At 41.4% G+C, this 15,677-nt stretch overlaps 1 protein-coding gene across 2 annotated transcripts in view; it reads left to right on the top strand.

Annotated features, from left to right (window-relative positions):
* LOC308329688 (zinc finger protein DPF3-like) overlaps positions 1-13,607 on the top strand; it is a gene marked incomplete at its 5' end in the record, with an annotated part of 33,696 nt that extends 20,089 nt beyond the window's left edge. The window contains 8 exons of one of the 2 annotated variants that reach the window (XM_080784182.1): positions 383-510; positions 1,480-1,575; positions 2,946-3,009; positions 4,416-4,457; positions 5,508-5,627; positions 6,118-6,231; positions 6,646-6,729; positions 9,270-13,607. In XM_080784182.1, the coding sequence (XP_080640308.1) occupies positions 383-510; positions 1,480-1,575; positions 2,946-3,009; positions 4,416-4,457; positions 5,508-5,627; positions 6,118-6,231; positions 6,646-6,729; positions 9,270-9,433 (812 nt within the window). In that variant the 3' untranslated portion in view covers positions 9,434-13,607. The remainder of the gene's footprint in view (positions 1-382; positions 511-1,479; positions 1,576-2,945; positions 3,010-4,415; positions 4,458-5,507; positions 5,628-6,117; positions 6,232-6,645; positions 6,730-9,269) is intronic. The other variant, XM_080784183.1, reaches the window with a different exon arrangement.
* Positions 13,608-15,677: the final 2,070 nt, after the last annotated feature.

Here is a 15,677-nt window from a genome sequence, read left to right as displayed (position 1 = left end):
TTGTTTGCTATGATTGGTCTACTTTCCTTGGGTCCGGGGGACATACTGTACTGTGCATACAGGGGACATACAATGTTGTGCTTTAAAAACGTTAACACGCACACTGGAAGCAGGGTTTCCAGCCCCCGCCACCCTCCTCTTTTAGTCTGGCTACCCCAGTTTTGTACACATTTGTGTATTGGTCGATCTGAGCGATGTCTCTCTGCTCTGTCCCTGACTGTGTGAATGGTCCTCTCTCACACATGAACTGCGGTCATGGCAGATTGGTGGGCAGAATGCAACTCCCCGTTTTGCATAGAGACCACTTGCAGAATCACATGTATAGAGGGTTTAATGGTTTCAGAGGCTTCAGAGTGCATGTGTTCTTTTTGTGTTGGTACAGATGGCAGCCTCATGTCCAAGGACTCCCTGCCCACTCAGAGCACTACACTAGAGGCCCTGCTGCGTGGAGAGGGGCTGGACAAGAGGAACAACTCCAAGAATGATGAGGACAGCCTGCTGGAGATCCAGGTGAGTTCTGCTCACACCTTCACCATCCATTGCTCAGTGGTATTTTTAGAATCAAGCAGATTAAAAGCTTGGTATTATCAGGGGTAAATGGTGCATTTATATAGCGCCTTTATCCAAGGCGCTTTACGTAGTATGTACCGGAATACCCCTCTCAAGTAGAATATTACTCAAAGTAATTGTAAGATTCCTTGATTAAAAGTATAAAAGTTGCGCTTTTGAAGACTACTGAGCAACAGTTGGAGCACCTACTGACACACAGGGAACAAATGAACGCCTGCCAACCGCATAAGGCGGTGTATGTGGATTTCCTACGAAACGAGAGACTAACCAAGCCACTTCCCTGGTTGCATTATGTTCACTGTGAAAGGACCAATGTGGCGTTGCGTATCAGCAACAACGTGGCTACGTAACAGTTGACGTTATGAAATGCTAGTCAAGCAGCCTCTGTCCAGACTGAGTAGCGAGTGACAATTCAGCATCACGGAACACATGCAGCGATTCAGGCTGGAACCCAGGCTATGAAAAAGCACCTCGATTTCAGTAATGAGCCCAAACAATTCACACATCCAATTCTTTTGCCCAGCAGATTGGAATCAGATTGTTTTTAATCAAGTTTGAACAGCAAAATAACACTAGGAAACTGATGTTTGTTAATCAGATTTGAACCACATCCCTAGGTGTTTTGAAATGTGATTCAAACCTGGTTTCTATAGCTAAGGTCTTAGTCTCTACACTCGGATGGACACTAAAGCCTGATTTCAGCTACATTGTCCGAAAATAGCTGATCTACAAGCTCACAAGCTTGTGAGCCTGTGTCGCAACCAGTGCAGATAGGTTGACAATGTCTGATGAATACTGTACACAAATCCGATCGGATCACTTGCAAATAGCAGTGTACACACAGTCGGTCCTAAAGATCGTATTTGAGAAACAAATTGTATTTGCCTAACAGCCTTGTTGTGTTTTTAGAGAGTTCTGGAGGCCGATGCAGCAGAGGACGCCTTCAATGATGACGATGACTTTGAGGTAGACACTCCCAAACGGCGACACAGAGGCAAAGGAAGAGTAAGTCATCTGAATAAAATAATTTCTTAATGTTTTAAAATCCTCTTGCCATTTTCTGTCTCTTGCTGCCTGCATGCCATGGGAAAGTGGCTACAACATTTCATTTAATATCTCACCATTGTGTTAATATAAGATTTAGCTTCAGCGTAGCTTTCTACTAACACAGTGGATTGGTCATACAGACTGTTGAATGAACTTATAGGCATTTCCAAATCTTGTCATCTTCTATATTTGCAAATGAAATTGGCAAGAAAGGAAAATGTTAAACATTAACAGTGAATTCCTATACAACTTTTTCATTTCTTCAGTGATGCAAGTTTTTCATAGTAGACCTAAAGTGAATCACGCATAAGCTGAAACTAATATACTTACTTATGCCCTTTATGCCTGCTGGCATGTAGGGCAGGAACAAAGGACTTACACTTCTGTGTGTGTTCTGGGCCAGTGTCTTATAGTTCCCCAGGTGTGATGTGGGGAAATAATATATGCAGCACTAAATACAGTTGGAGTTGTCTGGGATTTTGCATAGTATTTTCTTCCTTTTTATTTGCATAGGATATAGTGTAGGGATCTGGAACGAGGAGGATGAACTGGATCCAAACAGAATCGGTTCCAGCACATTCTGAACAGTTTTTATATCACACTGCCAGAGCAAGGGGTGCATGCACCACAGTTTAGGAACCCCTGCCCTATAGGAACCGTTAAGAGGTAATCGCTAAAATCCTAAAGGATCACAACCCTAATGGGGAATAAGATAAAGTCATATCGTGCTAAGGTTGGATTTAGTTTTTCCACATCTGCACAATTGAACCATAGGATTACATACTGTATCAGCTGATATCTATCTACGTATCGATAGTGGGAATCTTTACGTACGTATGTCATCTCGAGAACGACTTCACTCTTGTCGGGTCTACTGCTGTGTACTGCTGAGGACCCATGGAACTTAGTGCATTGTAAAGTCGATCGGGATGAACGGTTCTCCAGAGAGGCTACGCGTTGCAAATGGCGGCCATTTCCGGACAGACATGATTGCACCAGTACACCGTCTTGCTCTAGTATGTATAATGCTGGGTTCAAGGTTGTGCGTTATTATTATTACGTCTTGTGTACAGGTACATGAGAGTAAAACATATTTTTGTTTGGCTTCCTTCAGAGAACGCATTAGGTAATAACAATAATAATACATATTTTGAAAAATAGTGCAAAAAAGAGCACAAAAAATAGAAAGAAATAACATCAGCCTATGTACTACACTCGTGCATATGATCTTTCCAACAGCATTTTTTCAGTAGCTGCCACCTAACTTTATGTAAGGAACTTCACAGTATCTTTATTGGGTGCTCGGCTGATGGCTTGTATTTCCACAGGGCCGGGGCTCGGGGCGCAGAAGGACAGATATGGATGACCACGACAAGCCGTACGTCTGTGACAGTAAGTGGAGATGGGTTCTGCAACGGGATGGGACGGCATGTGTTGACATCATATCCATGTACTTGGTTAGTTTGGAATGAAAATTACGCCGATCAATATTGCTATGTGTGGAAATATGAGATCAGAATGAATAACCCAATACTACAAAAGGATACTATTTAAATATATTTTGTTTTCTTTTTGAAGTTCATGATCAATATTTAATTAAACTTAAGTTATTTTGCTGTGTGTCATTTAGATGGATATACAACTGATAAATAATGTAAGACAAAGGGATACTTATTTTAAACAAATGGTTCCTATATATTTCTAAATTATAAGTGGATAATATAACGCATTGTGTGGGATATGGCTTGGCATAGTATTGTGGGTAAACCTTTCACATAAACACCATTATGTTGAGAGAGTTGCTTGTACCTGTAGGAGGAGTGACATTAAAAACCTTTAATATTACATAATGTATACAAAATATCGTACATCGTATTGGAGTTCTGGATATCTACATTACTTTATGAATCTCTAGGCCTTATTTAGGCCTAGAGATTTAAGTGTTATGTACCATATTTCATTCCGAATCAATACAAATATACCACATTAACAACATAAGAGGAGTGACTATATTATTATTTTATAAAGAAAGAGGTTGTCTCACTCGATGTCTCGCAATATTAATATACATACTATTAGTCTTGACATCAAGATCCATTTTTCATACATTACAGCGTGCCTTGAATTTTGTTTGCTTGAATGACAGATATTCATTATTTATTAAGTGTTTTCCATAAGCGGTGCCCCTAGTCTTCCGTCATCAATTTGCAACCTTATCTTCAGGTAATTAGTCCTAACTAATGGCCGTCTCATTGGTAGGCAGGTTTCTGATCTGTCCACAGCCTACCTCTGAGAGAATGATCATTCTTTACGCAGAGCAAGTGGATGGAAATGGTGGCATCATATAATGAACACAATAGTGAGCAGAGTGGAACCATTATACAAAGATAAGGTTGAAAATGGGTGAAATGCTGCTTTAAGTCCTTTAAAACAAAACATATATTGCTATTTACTTTTTTATTTTTTACATTTTCTGTTTTCCCCCAATAATCCCTTTCCCCAAAAGAGGGGCACCAGGTTTAAATTGACGAAGCCCACAAACTTTTCTTATCCCAATACATCATTGTCAGGGTTTTATTCACTAAAGAGATCATGCTTCTATAATATTCTCTGAGGAACGAGATGTACCAACAGGTCAAGTATTCCTGCAGACATGCGAGTTGCATGGTGGTGATAACCTAGGCAGGGGGTATTGGGTTTTGCTCTGTTGTGGTGACTTGTTGAGCGAACACATACTCATGCTCTTTTCCTTTTCCTTTTTCCTTTTTGTTTTTTGCTTTGTGTTTTCTCTGTTTCAGACAGATACAAACAAAAGCATAACTCAAAATCTTCGGCCTCAGGTATCTGGACTTGTTGACTCTCTTTGATGGTAGTGCTTTAGGATATTTGGAGTGGTTTGATAGATTGTAGTTGAGTGGTTCTGTTGCAAGTGCTGTGATTAACGATGTAGCTCCTAAACTTTGTTGTCCCTTTCCAACTTGAAAGTGCCTTTTGGTGTCATCACTTAATCATAGTCCCTGCAGGGGACAGGGCTGTCGTCGTCTTATACATATTTGTTTGTATGGCTGCAACTGGCCATTCCTTTTTGTAGCGATTATTCTATCGATTACTTTGTCGATTAATTGAATAATCGCTTAGCATGTTTCTTATGTTATTACGTCCATGAATCTATGTTAAAATGTGTAATTGATGTTTTTATAATCGACTAAATTGATTAGTCTGATTAACACAAAAATATCAAAAAACAGCCAGTCTACAAGCTCACATGTTGCAATGCAATGAATTGCAAGCGTGTAGATTGGCTATTTGTATTAGTTTTGAGCGTTTTTGTCACCTCTACTGATGATGGGAGGGGGGGATAAAAATATATATTATTTCACCCAAAATCAATGATTAAATTCAAATAGATTATTATTATTTAAATAATTGAGTAGTTCAATTATCCGTTGCACCCCTATCTGCTTGTACTGTTTTTGACTGACTAACCCAATTAAATCCTTGAATGATCATTCCTTTCCACTTGGAGTCTGAGGTATTTAAGCTAATGTCCATTTGGGGATTCATATTTATCTGCACTGTTTGATGGTATAAAAACAAAATTTACATAAATAATAAAGCACATTGAGGTGTTAACGAAAGAAAAACGATTTTGCTGGTGGATGGGTTGCCCTGGCTATAATCAACTTAAATGTCTCTCTGTGCAATGCCAGAGAATTGAGTTGTACACATTTCTATCCTGAGCCTCACGCAAGTGCTCGGGGGGGTGGGGGGAGACAAAGAAAAGCATGCACAACATGATCCATCTCTGTTAACTTTGGTTTCATTTCAACTTTACAAGAGTTGGTAGGACTGAACATGAGCCCGCTGTGTTTTTGTGCTCTGTCTTGCAGTCTGTGGGAAACGCTACAGAAACCGCACAGGGCTAAGCTACCACTACACCCATTCCCATCTGGCAGAGCAGGACCGGGCGTCTGCAACCTCCAGGTCCCCCTCTACACACAGACACAAACGTAAGCCATTGAATCTACGCACTACAGATTGAAGTATGATGCTTTGTTGGAGATTGCAGGATTAGGTTATTATTAACGGGACCATACAAACGGTCACACTGCATACAGACGGTAGTTGCATACAGTGAATATGGGCTGAGTCTCACTTTTACTATGCAGTCTGATACTGTATTATCAGTTGGTAGTTGCTTTGGTTTGTGCAATATGTCATTGTAGTTAACCATTTAAACCCTATAATTCATTGACCAGGGGCCCGAGGGGTCTATTTGGTACCCTCCTGCTACACGAAATCCCTTCGACGAAATTGGCGGTTTTACAAATTCACGACACGTTTATCATCCACTTGCCTGAGTGTGCGCTTATTTGCAACAGGCACTTTAGTCAATTCCACCTTCCTTCATATGGAAGTCGGGGCAGGTTTTCATTATGCAGCTTTGCAGTAAGTTTGGTGTCATTGAAATGTCTTTCTCTTCCTCCATCATTACCGTAGGCCAGAAGGGTCCAGGTGAGACTGGCATTCCCAACAACTACTGTAATAAATGCCAGGGCTCCAACAAGAAAACGGGTAAATCTGGGACTCTGTGTTCAACCTGCCAACACACAAGTAAGTATAGCATGAACTGTTAGAATTCCATTCTAAATACTACATATGTCTGCTGTCCAAAACCAGCTAACTCCAAAATACCTGATGCAGGTCAAACATTGTAACCCAGTAGCTTAATAAACTACTCCTATATAAGTGAAGACAGTGTGCAGGATCCCTTTTCTCTTAGGAAATTAAGAAAACCATATATTCTTTTTTCAAAAGAAAGCAATACTGCCTCATCAAAGTTGGTTTTGTGACTTTATATGTCAGATACTTGCATGAGTCGAGGTGGAGGTACAGTATCTGCTTTAGCAGACAATTTGAGGGTCCAATGGAGTTAGCTGTTTTTGTCAGAAGCACTTTATTCATGCTGTATATTGTTTTGGCAGTTCGCCTGCAAGACATTCACCTACTAGCGCTTTGTACCAACAGGAAATGACATGGAACATGGCCCAGATGATCGTCATCGAGCTGCAACCAATCGTCATCAACTTCAGCCAATACCAAATTCAAAAGGTTAGTGCTGCACCCAAGAATTCTAGAGGGATGCAACCAATCAATTGTTGTTTGGTGTGGTTTCATTCATTAATTAGGAGTCGAATTCATGACTTTGGTGTGGTTAAAGCTCTGTGCTGTGCATGCCATGCCGGCACTTCCTAGAATCTAGCACTAAACGGTAAAATAAATCTATGTAACGAAAAACAACTCATTAACTATACTGAACCATAATACTTCATAGAGCATCCATCCATCCATCTCCAACCTCTTATCCGTAGTCTGGTCGTGGGGGCAGCAGCTCCACCAAAGAGCACCAGACTTCCCTCTCCAGAGCAAATTTAGAAACTTCCTCCTGGGGGATCCCGAGGCGTTTCAAGGCCAGTGAGTCGATGTGATTCCTGCATCTGCGCCTTGGTCTGCCCCAGGGGCTCCTCCCAGTGGGACGTGCCTTGAGGACCTCCTTAGGGAAACGCCCAAGAGGCATTCTAACCAGATGCCCGAACCACCTAAGCTGGCGCCTTTCCAGGCAAAGAAGCAGCGACTCTACTCCGAGTCTCTCTCGGCGTGACTGAACTTCTCACCCTATCTCTAAGGGAGATGCCAGCCACCCGTCGAAGAAAACTAATTTCGGCCGCTTGTATTCACAACCGTATTCTTTCGGTCATGGCCCACACTTCATGACCATAGGTGAGAGTAGGAACGAAGATTGCTCTGTAGACAGAGTTTTACCTTATGGCTAAGCTCTCTTTTCGTCACAACAGTGCGGTACAGCGACTGCCGCCCTTGCTGCTCCGATTCTCTGGCTAATCGCCTCCGTCCTCCCCTCACTCGTGAACAAGACCCCGAGATACTTAAACTCCCTCACCTGGGGTAATGTCTCATTCCCTACTTGGATTGCACATTCCATCCATTTAGAGATTCAGATTTAGATTTAAAGAGCAGTGGTTCCCAAAGAGAAATTAGATGTTTTCCCGGGAGTCGGGACCCAAACTATTGAAAATAGTCAATCTATAAACACACAACACTGAGAGCTTGTAGCCTGCTATTTTAGCTTAACATTCGCCCCAGAATAGGGACACTAGGGATCATGTGGTTAACTCGAGGGTTAATTAATTACCCTTTTCTTTGCATTGTGGGACTATAAAAGTGCTACAATGATGACGTCTTTTTGTAGGCCAAGCCAGAAGTTACTACCATCTAATGCATTACTACAGGCTTGGGCTATCTGTGGAATCTTTGCATTGCCGTTTTCGATAAAGTAAGAAAAATCAACTCAACAAAGGCTTATGTTATGATATTTAGCAAGTTTTTGTTCAACCACATATTGTCTTCAAAACCAACACTAGTCAGTGTGTCTTCTAGGGAATTAGGTCATGCACCTAAAATAAAATGTCTTCTACAAGCTCACAATTTGTTGCGAGTTTGTAGAAAGCGTATTTTGGGTTATTTGTTAGTTTAAAAAGAGTATTTTAAGTGGTCAAACTAGCAATACACTGTACCAGAAAATCTTAATGGTCTCAAATATTTCATAAAAGCAAAGCCTAATACTGTACTTTCTTCCAAATGGTATGGCTGTAGGCCTATGGCTACCCAAAACATCCTATGTTTACATATTGTGCTGATTCTTGTTTATTAAACACAGAGCTAGTGTGTGTGGGCAATCATCATCATTTTTCGACCGCGGTCGAGATTATGGATTTCACAATGCCACACCAGACTTTCCGGGCCTTCATTGCCATCCCCAGTTCCTGCTTACTGATGCATGTGTCCCTAGCTAGTGATGACATCAGGGAACGACAGTTTTCTACCTCTGGTCTGCTTTGAGGCAGGACTCCAGAGAAGAAGGGAAGATACTGGCTGCCGGTGAGCGCCAGATGAGATTTTAAAATGTTACTTATTATGTTCAAAGCCCTAAATGGGCTGGCCCCTATCTACAGTACATCCGTGAGATGCTGTCCTTCCCTAAACCCCGGGCGCATCCTCAGATCCTCGGATAAGGCCCTCCTGGATGTCCCTCAGACGAGCCTAGTTACCCGGGTTGATCGGGCACCTAGACTGTGGAACGCACTGCCAGTGAACATAAGGGTAGCACCATCCGTCCCCCTGTTTAAGTCACGTTTGAAAACCCACCTTTACACATTTGAAAACCCACCTTTACACAGAGTGTTTTTAACTGTTCTATAGCCATTTGTGTATACTATACATTCTTGTTGTTGGTTTTTGTGCCATTCTGTTTTTGTTTGTTGTTTCTTGTTGTTTTTAATCTTGTTGTTTTTTAGTCCGACCCAGAATGTGTTCTTCTGGATCGGACTAGTGAAGAAACACGGGGAAGGTTGCCGTATATTAGATTAGTCGATGGGTGGCTCTTCCAAGAGAGATTTTGTGCTCTCATTAGAAGCCGGGTGTAAGTGCCATTCAACCGTTTCTCTAATTTCTTTGAAAGTGTCCATGTCTAGGCACCATAGAGTAGAATCGGCTCAACGTGTGTGATTAGGACTAGAAAATTAATTTCAGTCGTGATATTTTATTTTGCTTTAATCCATGCGTTCTCGTCGCAGCTGGCCGTGTAGAAGAAAAGGAAGATGGCGCAGCGTTGGCCGGGGCGGAGGAGCTGTTTGGCACCACTTCAGAGAGCGACACCTCCACCTTCCATGGCTTTGAGGAGGACGAGCTGGAAGAGCCCTCCGTCAACAGCAACGGCATCTCCACCCGACACAGATAGAGAAGAACCTTATAGATACTTTTTTTTTTTTTTTTTTTTTTTTGGATAACCTCTGGCAAAAATCTGCTGCTTCTTTTTCCAATGTTTTTTTTTGTTTGTTTGCGGAAAGCACAAAGCGATGATTTCATGACAGAAATGCAAGTGTTATTTTATCTACTGAACGTTGTTGAATAATTTATGAACATTTTTTTTATATATTAACTTTGAATGCAACGAGTGACTGTCGGCGTTTCTCGACAAATGTCTTGCTTTCCATGTGAAACAGAAGAAATTGGTTATTTTTTCTTTTTGTGTGTGTGTTTTTTGCCCACTGGAGCCGATAGAGCAAATATACGTTATGAACAAAAAAAGAAAATCTAAAAAAAACTAAGAAAAAAAACACTGGAACCTAAACGTGGAAAGCAATTTTCCATTTCCCGTTTTTTTTTTGGATCAATTGCCGGCAAAAATGAAAATTTGAATAATTTATCTGGAATGGAAAGACGAGCTTGGAAGATGATTGAAAGGCATATTACAGACACCTCCAGGCTCATATGTGTCTCTGAATCATTAGTCAATGTGACTAGGAAGGATTCCTCCTCTGCTCTAGCTGTGGATTACTGCTTTTCATGAAAATGAAGGAACCCAATGTCTGGACTTTCACAGGCCACCCCCAAAAAGAATGTTCTGGGGGGGGAAATGAAGAAGACTCTAAACCTTAAAACATGTATGGAAACACTGGTTAGGTGAAAGGTAAGAAGCAGCAGCGGTACACCTCCTACAGTAGTTCTGTAACAGTTTCATTTCTTGTTGAAATCTTTTTTTTCCCCCTCTCCGTTTGACTTTGTTGCTGTTGTAGTCGTCACTACTACAGTACAGTAAGTACTTCAAAAAGTGCTGATAGTCGTTAGTGGCGCCGTGGCTGTCCCCCCCCCCCCCCCCCCCCCCCCCCAAGTGGATCACCGTTGCACAGTTGCCAGGTGATCCCAACAGATACGGCATACTTTGGCTTTGCAAAACCAAAATGATCTCAACTCCTCATATTCGAGACATGCGAGAGTCCAATTAAGAAATTTAACAATAAACGAAAATAACTCTGCCCATTATTTCTCTTCTATTTAAATCAAAAATGTATTATTTTTTAATTTATTTTGTTATTTTAATTTGTGCGTGTGTGTTTCTGACTTTCTGTGTGTGTGTGTGGGGGAGGGTAATAGCCTAGATTTGCAGCCCTCAACTAGCTGACACGCCCGTCGGTCTAAGCCATATTGTCTGTGTTCTACTAGGAGCACCCAGCACCATGCCATGTGGGCCCAAAGGTGGATCACCGTTGCACAGTTGTCAGACCGTGTCTGCCCATGAAGACGAGGTTTAGAAACACCAGAACTGATGGGCCTTCTTGCTCTCCCTCAACTGGGCCCAAAGTAACTTCACTTGACTGAAAATGGATGGGTAGCCATCCACCGCCCCTCCATAAGCCCTTTGGATCACTGGTGCAACTGGCACTCTTTTAAGAACACGGATTTGATCACCTTGGAAATATCTGAAATGCGAGTGGATCTGTCTTCATTTCATCTTTCCCCTCGCATTGTGCTGGAGCTCTCCTGAACTGTGGGAACACACTGTGTGTGTGTGTGTGTGTGTGTGTGTGTGTGTGTGTGTGTGTGTGTTTTCATGGTGGTCCATTGTAACCCAGTTGGCCTGGACCAGCCATCTTCCACTCTGTCACCGTGTCTGCTGAGTGATCTAATGTTGACACTAATAACAAGTCATCATCACTGTGCCAGCCTGCCATCCTGCACTGGAAACCAGCTCTTGACAGCCCTTGGACCCTTGGCTTCAACACGCTGAGCTCTTGACGCCTGATTTATACTTGGACGCATGCTGGTGTTGCACAAGCTAAAAATAGCAATGCAACGCGCTGTGAGCTTGTAGATCTGTTTTTTTTTGGTGCATGACATGGTGCGCAGCCGTGTATAAATCGGGCACGACTCTCAAGCCATAGACATGGTGCTCAGTTCCTCCTCTGATCCGAGCAGACCTCTGGACTACTGTATGAACCACTTGAGCCCTATGTACTTTGTCATACGGCGAATAACGAATATAGCTGACCTCCGAGCTCTGCTATTTTCAATACTACTTGTGAAAATAACACGTTTTACATTTTTAAAAGTTTTAGAAAATGTTAGACATGCCCGGGTTAGTGTGGTTAAAAGAAACTCAGCCCTGCTGCCCTCTCCTTTTTTCCCCTTTTAATTCTCTCACTCTCCATTTCCATGTCACATTATGGATCGGGTCACCGTAATTGCATAGCTTGCATTCACGTCTTTTCTCCGCTGTATGATATTTCTATGTTTTCATTTTCAAAGTGTTTGAAAAGACTGGTTCGCTTGATATTTGTATGACATCTTTTGTTTTTCCTGGGTTTAGTTCAGTCTGTATGGATGGATACCTCTGTCCTGATCAAGTGCATGATAGCCACAACTACTCAGGTTGTCTTTCAGTCACACAACTGCTGTTGATTGTTCAGCCACTCAGCCCTAAATTCATGTGATTGTACTCGGTTGGCGAAGAGAAGCCAACAACACCTCACAAGGATAGCAGCATCCCGTAGTCAGCTCCCATGAGGGAATCGGGATTCTGCAGTTTCATCATCACCGTAACCAATATCCCTTGCTGTAGGAAAAAACTAAAAGAAAGAGAGGGGGGAAAAGCATTGCAATAACAAGCTTGTACTGCCTGTGTTCTATGTGAAATTTGTATCTGGCATTATACTTTTTCATTCCAAACATCTGATCTTGCTTTTTGGAGATTTTGTTTCACTGCTTAGTTTTTTTTTTCTCAGAAGAAATTTGACTGGTGTAAATGTTGCAGAGTTGGGCAATCTTTTTATTTTATTATTTTTCTCTCAAAGCGTCAATCTTGCCATGTTGCATAATTTGTGCACATCCGGTACAGAAGCAAATCTAGAAATAATGTGACATTTCATTGCGTGCTTTTAGAAGGCCGAATTGCTTTTATAAAGTTTAGGTGGTGCTTGAAGTACTGTATCAAAAAGCCTTTTAGGTTCATGTATAAGTTGCACTTAACTCGTAGAGTTGCAAGTCCTTCCATGTGATTTATTTGTTAAGGTAAGGGTGTGTAACGGAATCGTCTCTCCATTTAGGAAGAGAACCTTCAAATCCAGTGGGAGAGAGGAGAACTTATACCATTACCAGTGGTTCTCAAACATGTTAATTTCAAGCACCCCCACGACTCTTGAGAGTGTAATCCCCTCAAGGAACTCTTGGCGATCCCTGGACCCCACCACTGCCATTGCATATCGTCTCTTTTGGGTGGAAACCCCATGTCCAAAACTGTTACTTTTCAGGATTAAAATTCATAACTCGAGCTTGTGGATCTGCTACTTTTGATGATTTTGTGACGCTGTAGTAGTATGATCAAGTTCAAGTAGGGCATTAATTTACGGGAAAAAAATTAATATATATGGAGATAAGAGGTCTCTGCCCGACAGCGATGATATGAATGGTAACTTGCATAAATGCTCCTGCATTCATACCATCTTTCTTAAACCCAGCTCCCTCAGGGGACACCAACCGTTTATATTCTCTCGAAAGAAAAACAACAAACGCTTGAAGATTTGAGTCCAATTTATACATAGTACGACTGTGTCCTGGCTGATCTACAAGCTCCTAAACACTTCTTGTAGGCCTACCGTATGTCGGGGGTATTTTCGATCTCGTCGTCTTTGTATCAATTCAATCTGAGTCTTGGCAACGTGGGGTCATTTAACATTTTTACGTCCCAAAGTCAGGTCATAAAGCATGTGTCATGTATCATAGTCTTCTAAATGTTAACTTTTATGAACAGGTCTAGTTGGGTACAATTCTGAACAAAAAATAAAAACATGGCTCCTCGTGCAAAGTCAGTGATGATGTGCTTTGAGACAAACATCACCAATCATGTTATAGCCTGTATACCTCATTGAAGACACAGCAATAGACCCTGCAACTCTCTGTCACATCTCCCGGAGACAGAGAGGGAGAATCGGGGTGGGAATGGAGCCAAGAGGAGATGAAATGGACATGAGTGGGTGTTGGTTTCACCTTCCGCTGTACATACAAGTCCAAATGGAGAGAATGAAGTCTTTGTTTGTTAAACTATTTTTATTGTTCTGAAAAAAATAAAGAATGAATCTTTGACCTGTTAATGATGATGTCTTTTGTTTGTGTTTTTGTGGGAAAGCACCTGGGCCATGGAAGTGGAGTTAACAAAAAAAGATATTTACTAAATAAACTGAACAAATCAGAAAGCACATTCTGTTGTTAGTTTATTTCTGATAATATGAAAATACAAGTCAGTCATGCATGTGAGATAATAACCCAAACAGACTTTTGCTTTTGTTTGCTAATTGCTATACAATAGCTCGTGAAAAAAAGTCCCGTTTTTATGATTAAACTTTCAAACTTTGAGTAGGCCTATAGCCTGTAATAGACTATACTAACTTTTCCAAACATCACTACAGCACTCTATAGCATTTACTAACCTCTGAAATGAAGTTGATTCAGACTGTAACACAGTGGCATAAAGATGGCGATGTAAAATGAATACCGGTATCCCAGTATGTAATTTAAGATTGTACAACTGCTCCTCATCCTCTCTTCCCCTCCCAATGCTCCCATCTTTTCCTCTCCTCTCCTCCTCTCAGGTTGGTGGCTACAAATGGTAAAAAAAAAAGTCAAAGATCTGGTAAGAAGTTCTTAACTGTTCATTATGGCAAAGCCTTCAGTTTGTCTTTCACAGGTTACATCCAACAATACAAAATACAAGTGATAGACATTTTCTCAAATTTGAAATCTTAGGTGCATTATATATAGCATACAGCATAGTATACTCTAGTCTAGCCTATGCCGCCGCCTAATTGTCATTTTGAAAGATAAAATGTCTTATGCATCCGGCCACTAGATGCCACTAGAGTCTTATCTGTGTGTCTCTCTTGTACTACAACAATGAACAAGTGGGTCTGACTGGAGAGTGGACCATGTGGTTATTATTGGGCATACCTCTTTTTTTGAGTCTCGAGCTAAAAAGAAGTCTGCTGGAGGGAACCACTGCTGACATAAATTAAAATGATCATGGTGATTTTAATGATTACGGCGATCAACTCATCGACATCCTGGTGAGTCTAAGCGACGCACAAGAGCGACGTCAACTCACAACAAACGGTGGGTATTTGAAATTCCAGTCCGCTCTGAGTGCATTACATTACAGCCTTAGATTACAGCACGGCGAGATATGAGGTATCATCTGTTTACTTATGTTTGTATGAAGAGACGTGGAATAAAATATTACAATATTTGGTTTAGTTTTCAAACTTTACACTTTACGATTAACGATATCTTTATTCTGCTGGGTTGCTTTCTCTTGAGAAACTGTTTTCTTACTATAGTAAAGTTAGCAGCAGCACGCCACTGAGACCCCAGCCGCACAAGCCACAAGTGAGCGTTTGTTTAGGAATAGCAATTTGATTTGATATCATTGTCACATCTGATACAGCTATCGTGGTTGGGGCGAACACATTGACCCTATCTTCTAGTGAAGGATTAAGTACCTACAGAGTGCAACATCGAAGGATTCGTGTATCATCATCATAATCATAATTGCCAAATTCCCAACCCATGTTCCCTTAATGGAGACACAACAAAGACGGTTTGAACACTTTGAAGGACTTCAGGCAGGGAAGCCGGATGACCCTAGCCTGATTATCAGACTGTAGCTTTCTTGAAGCTTGCAGTCCACTAAGAGAGTGGACTGCAAGGTCTTTGGGCTGGATCCAGGCTAGGATGATCCACAACCTGCATGTAAATGGAGATTCAATGGCCTCTTCAGATATGTCCAGTGGACTTATATCTGCAGTGATGGAGGATGGTGGGTCGTTCACTTACAATATAGATATTGTGAATTTGTGCCAGATCATGTGCCCAAAAGGACAAAATGTGTGCAACACAACATGACTCTCCTCTGCCAAGGTGTTTGCAAAGCTGAAATCCCAACTGCAGAGGGAGCGCCATCCTCTCAATGATGCAGCCTCAACATCCAATTTATTTCCCAGTAAGCCGTCATACTCATTATTTCATTTAATCTCTATGTTGGGCATCGATGTAAAACTGCAATCATCTAGTAGTAGACAGGAATCACTAATTACGTTTGCATGCAAACTAATAATCACATTTTGGCTTAAATAATAAGTACTTTCTTTCTGAAG

This window comes from Protomyctophum bolini (genome assembly GCF_963924005.1).
Source record: "Protomyctophum bolini genome assembly, chromosome: 15".
Classification (NCBI taxonomy): Eukaryota; Metazoa; Chordata; class Actinopteri; order Myctophiformes; family Myctophidae; genus Protomyctophum; species Protomyctophum bolini.
This window is presented reverse-complemented; position numbering and strand designations above follow the sequence as displayed.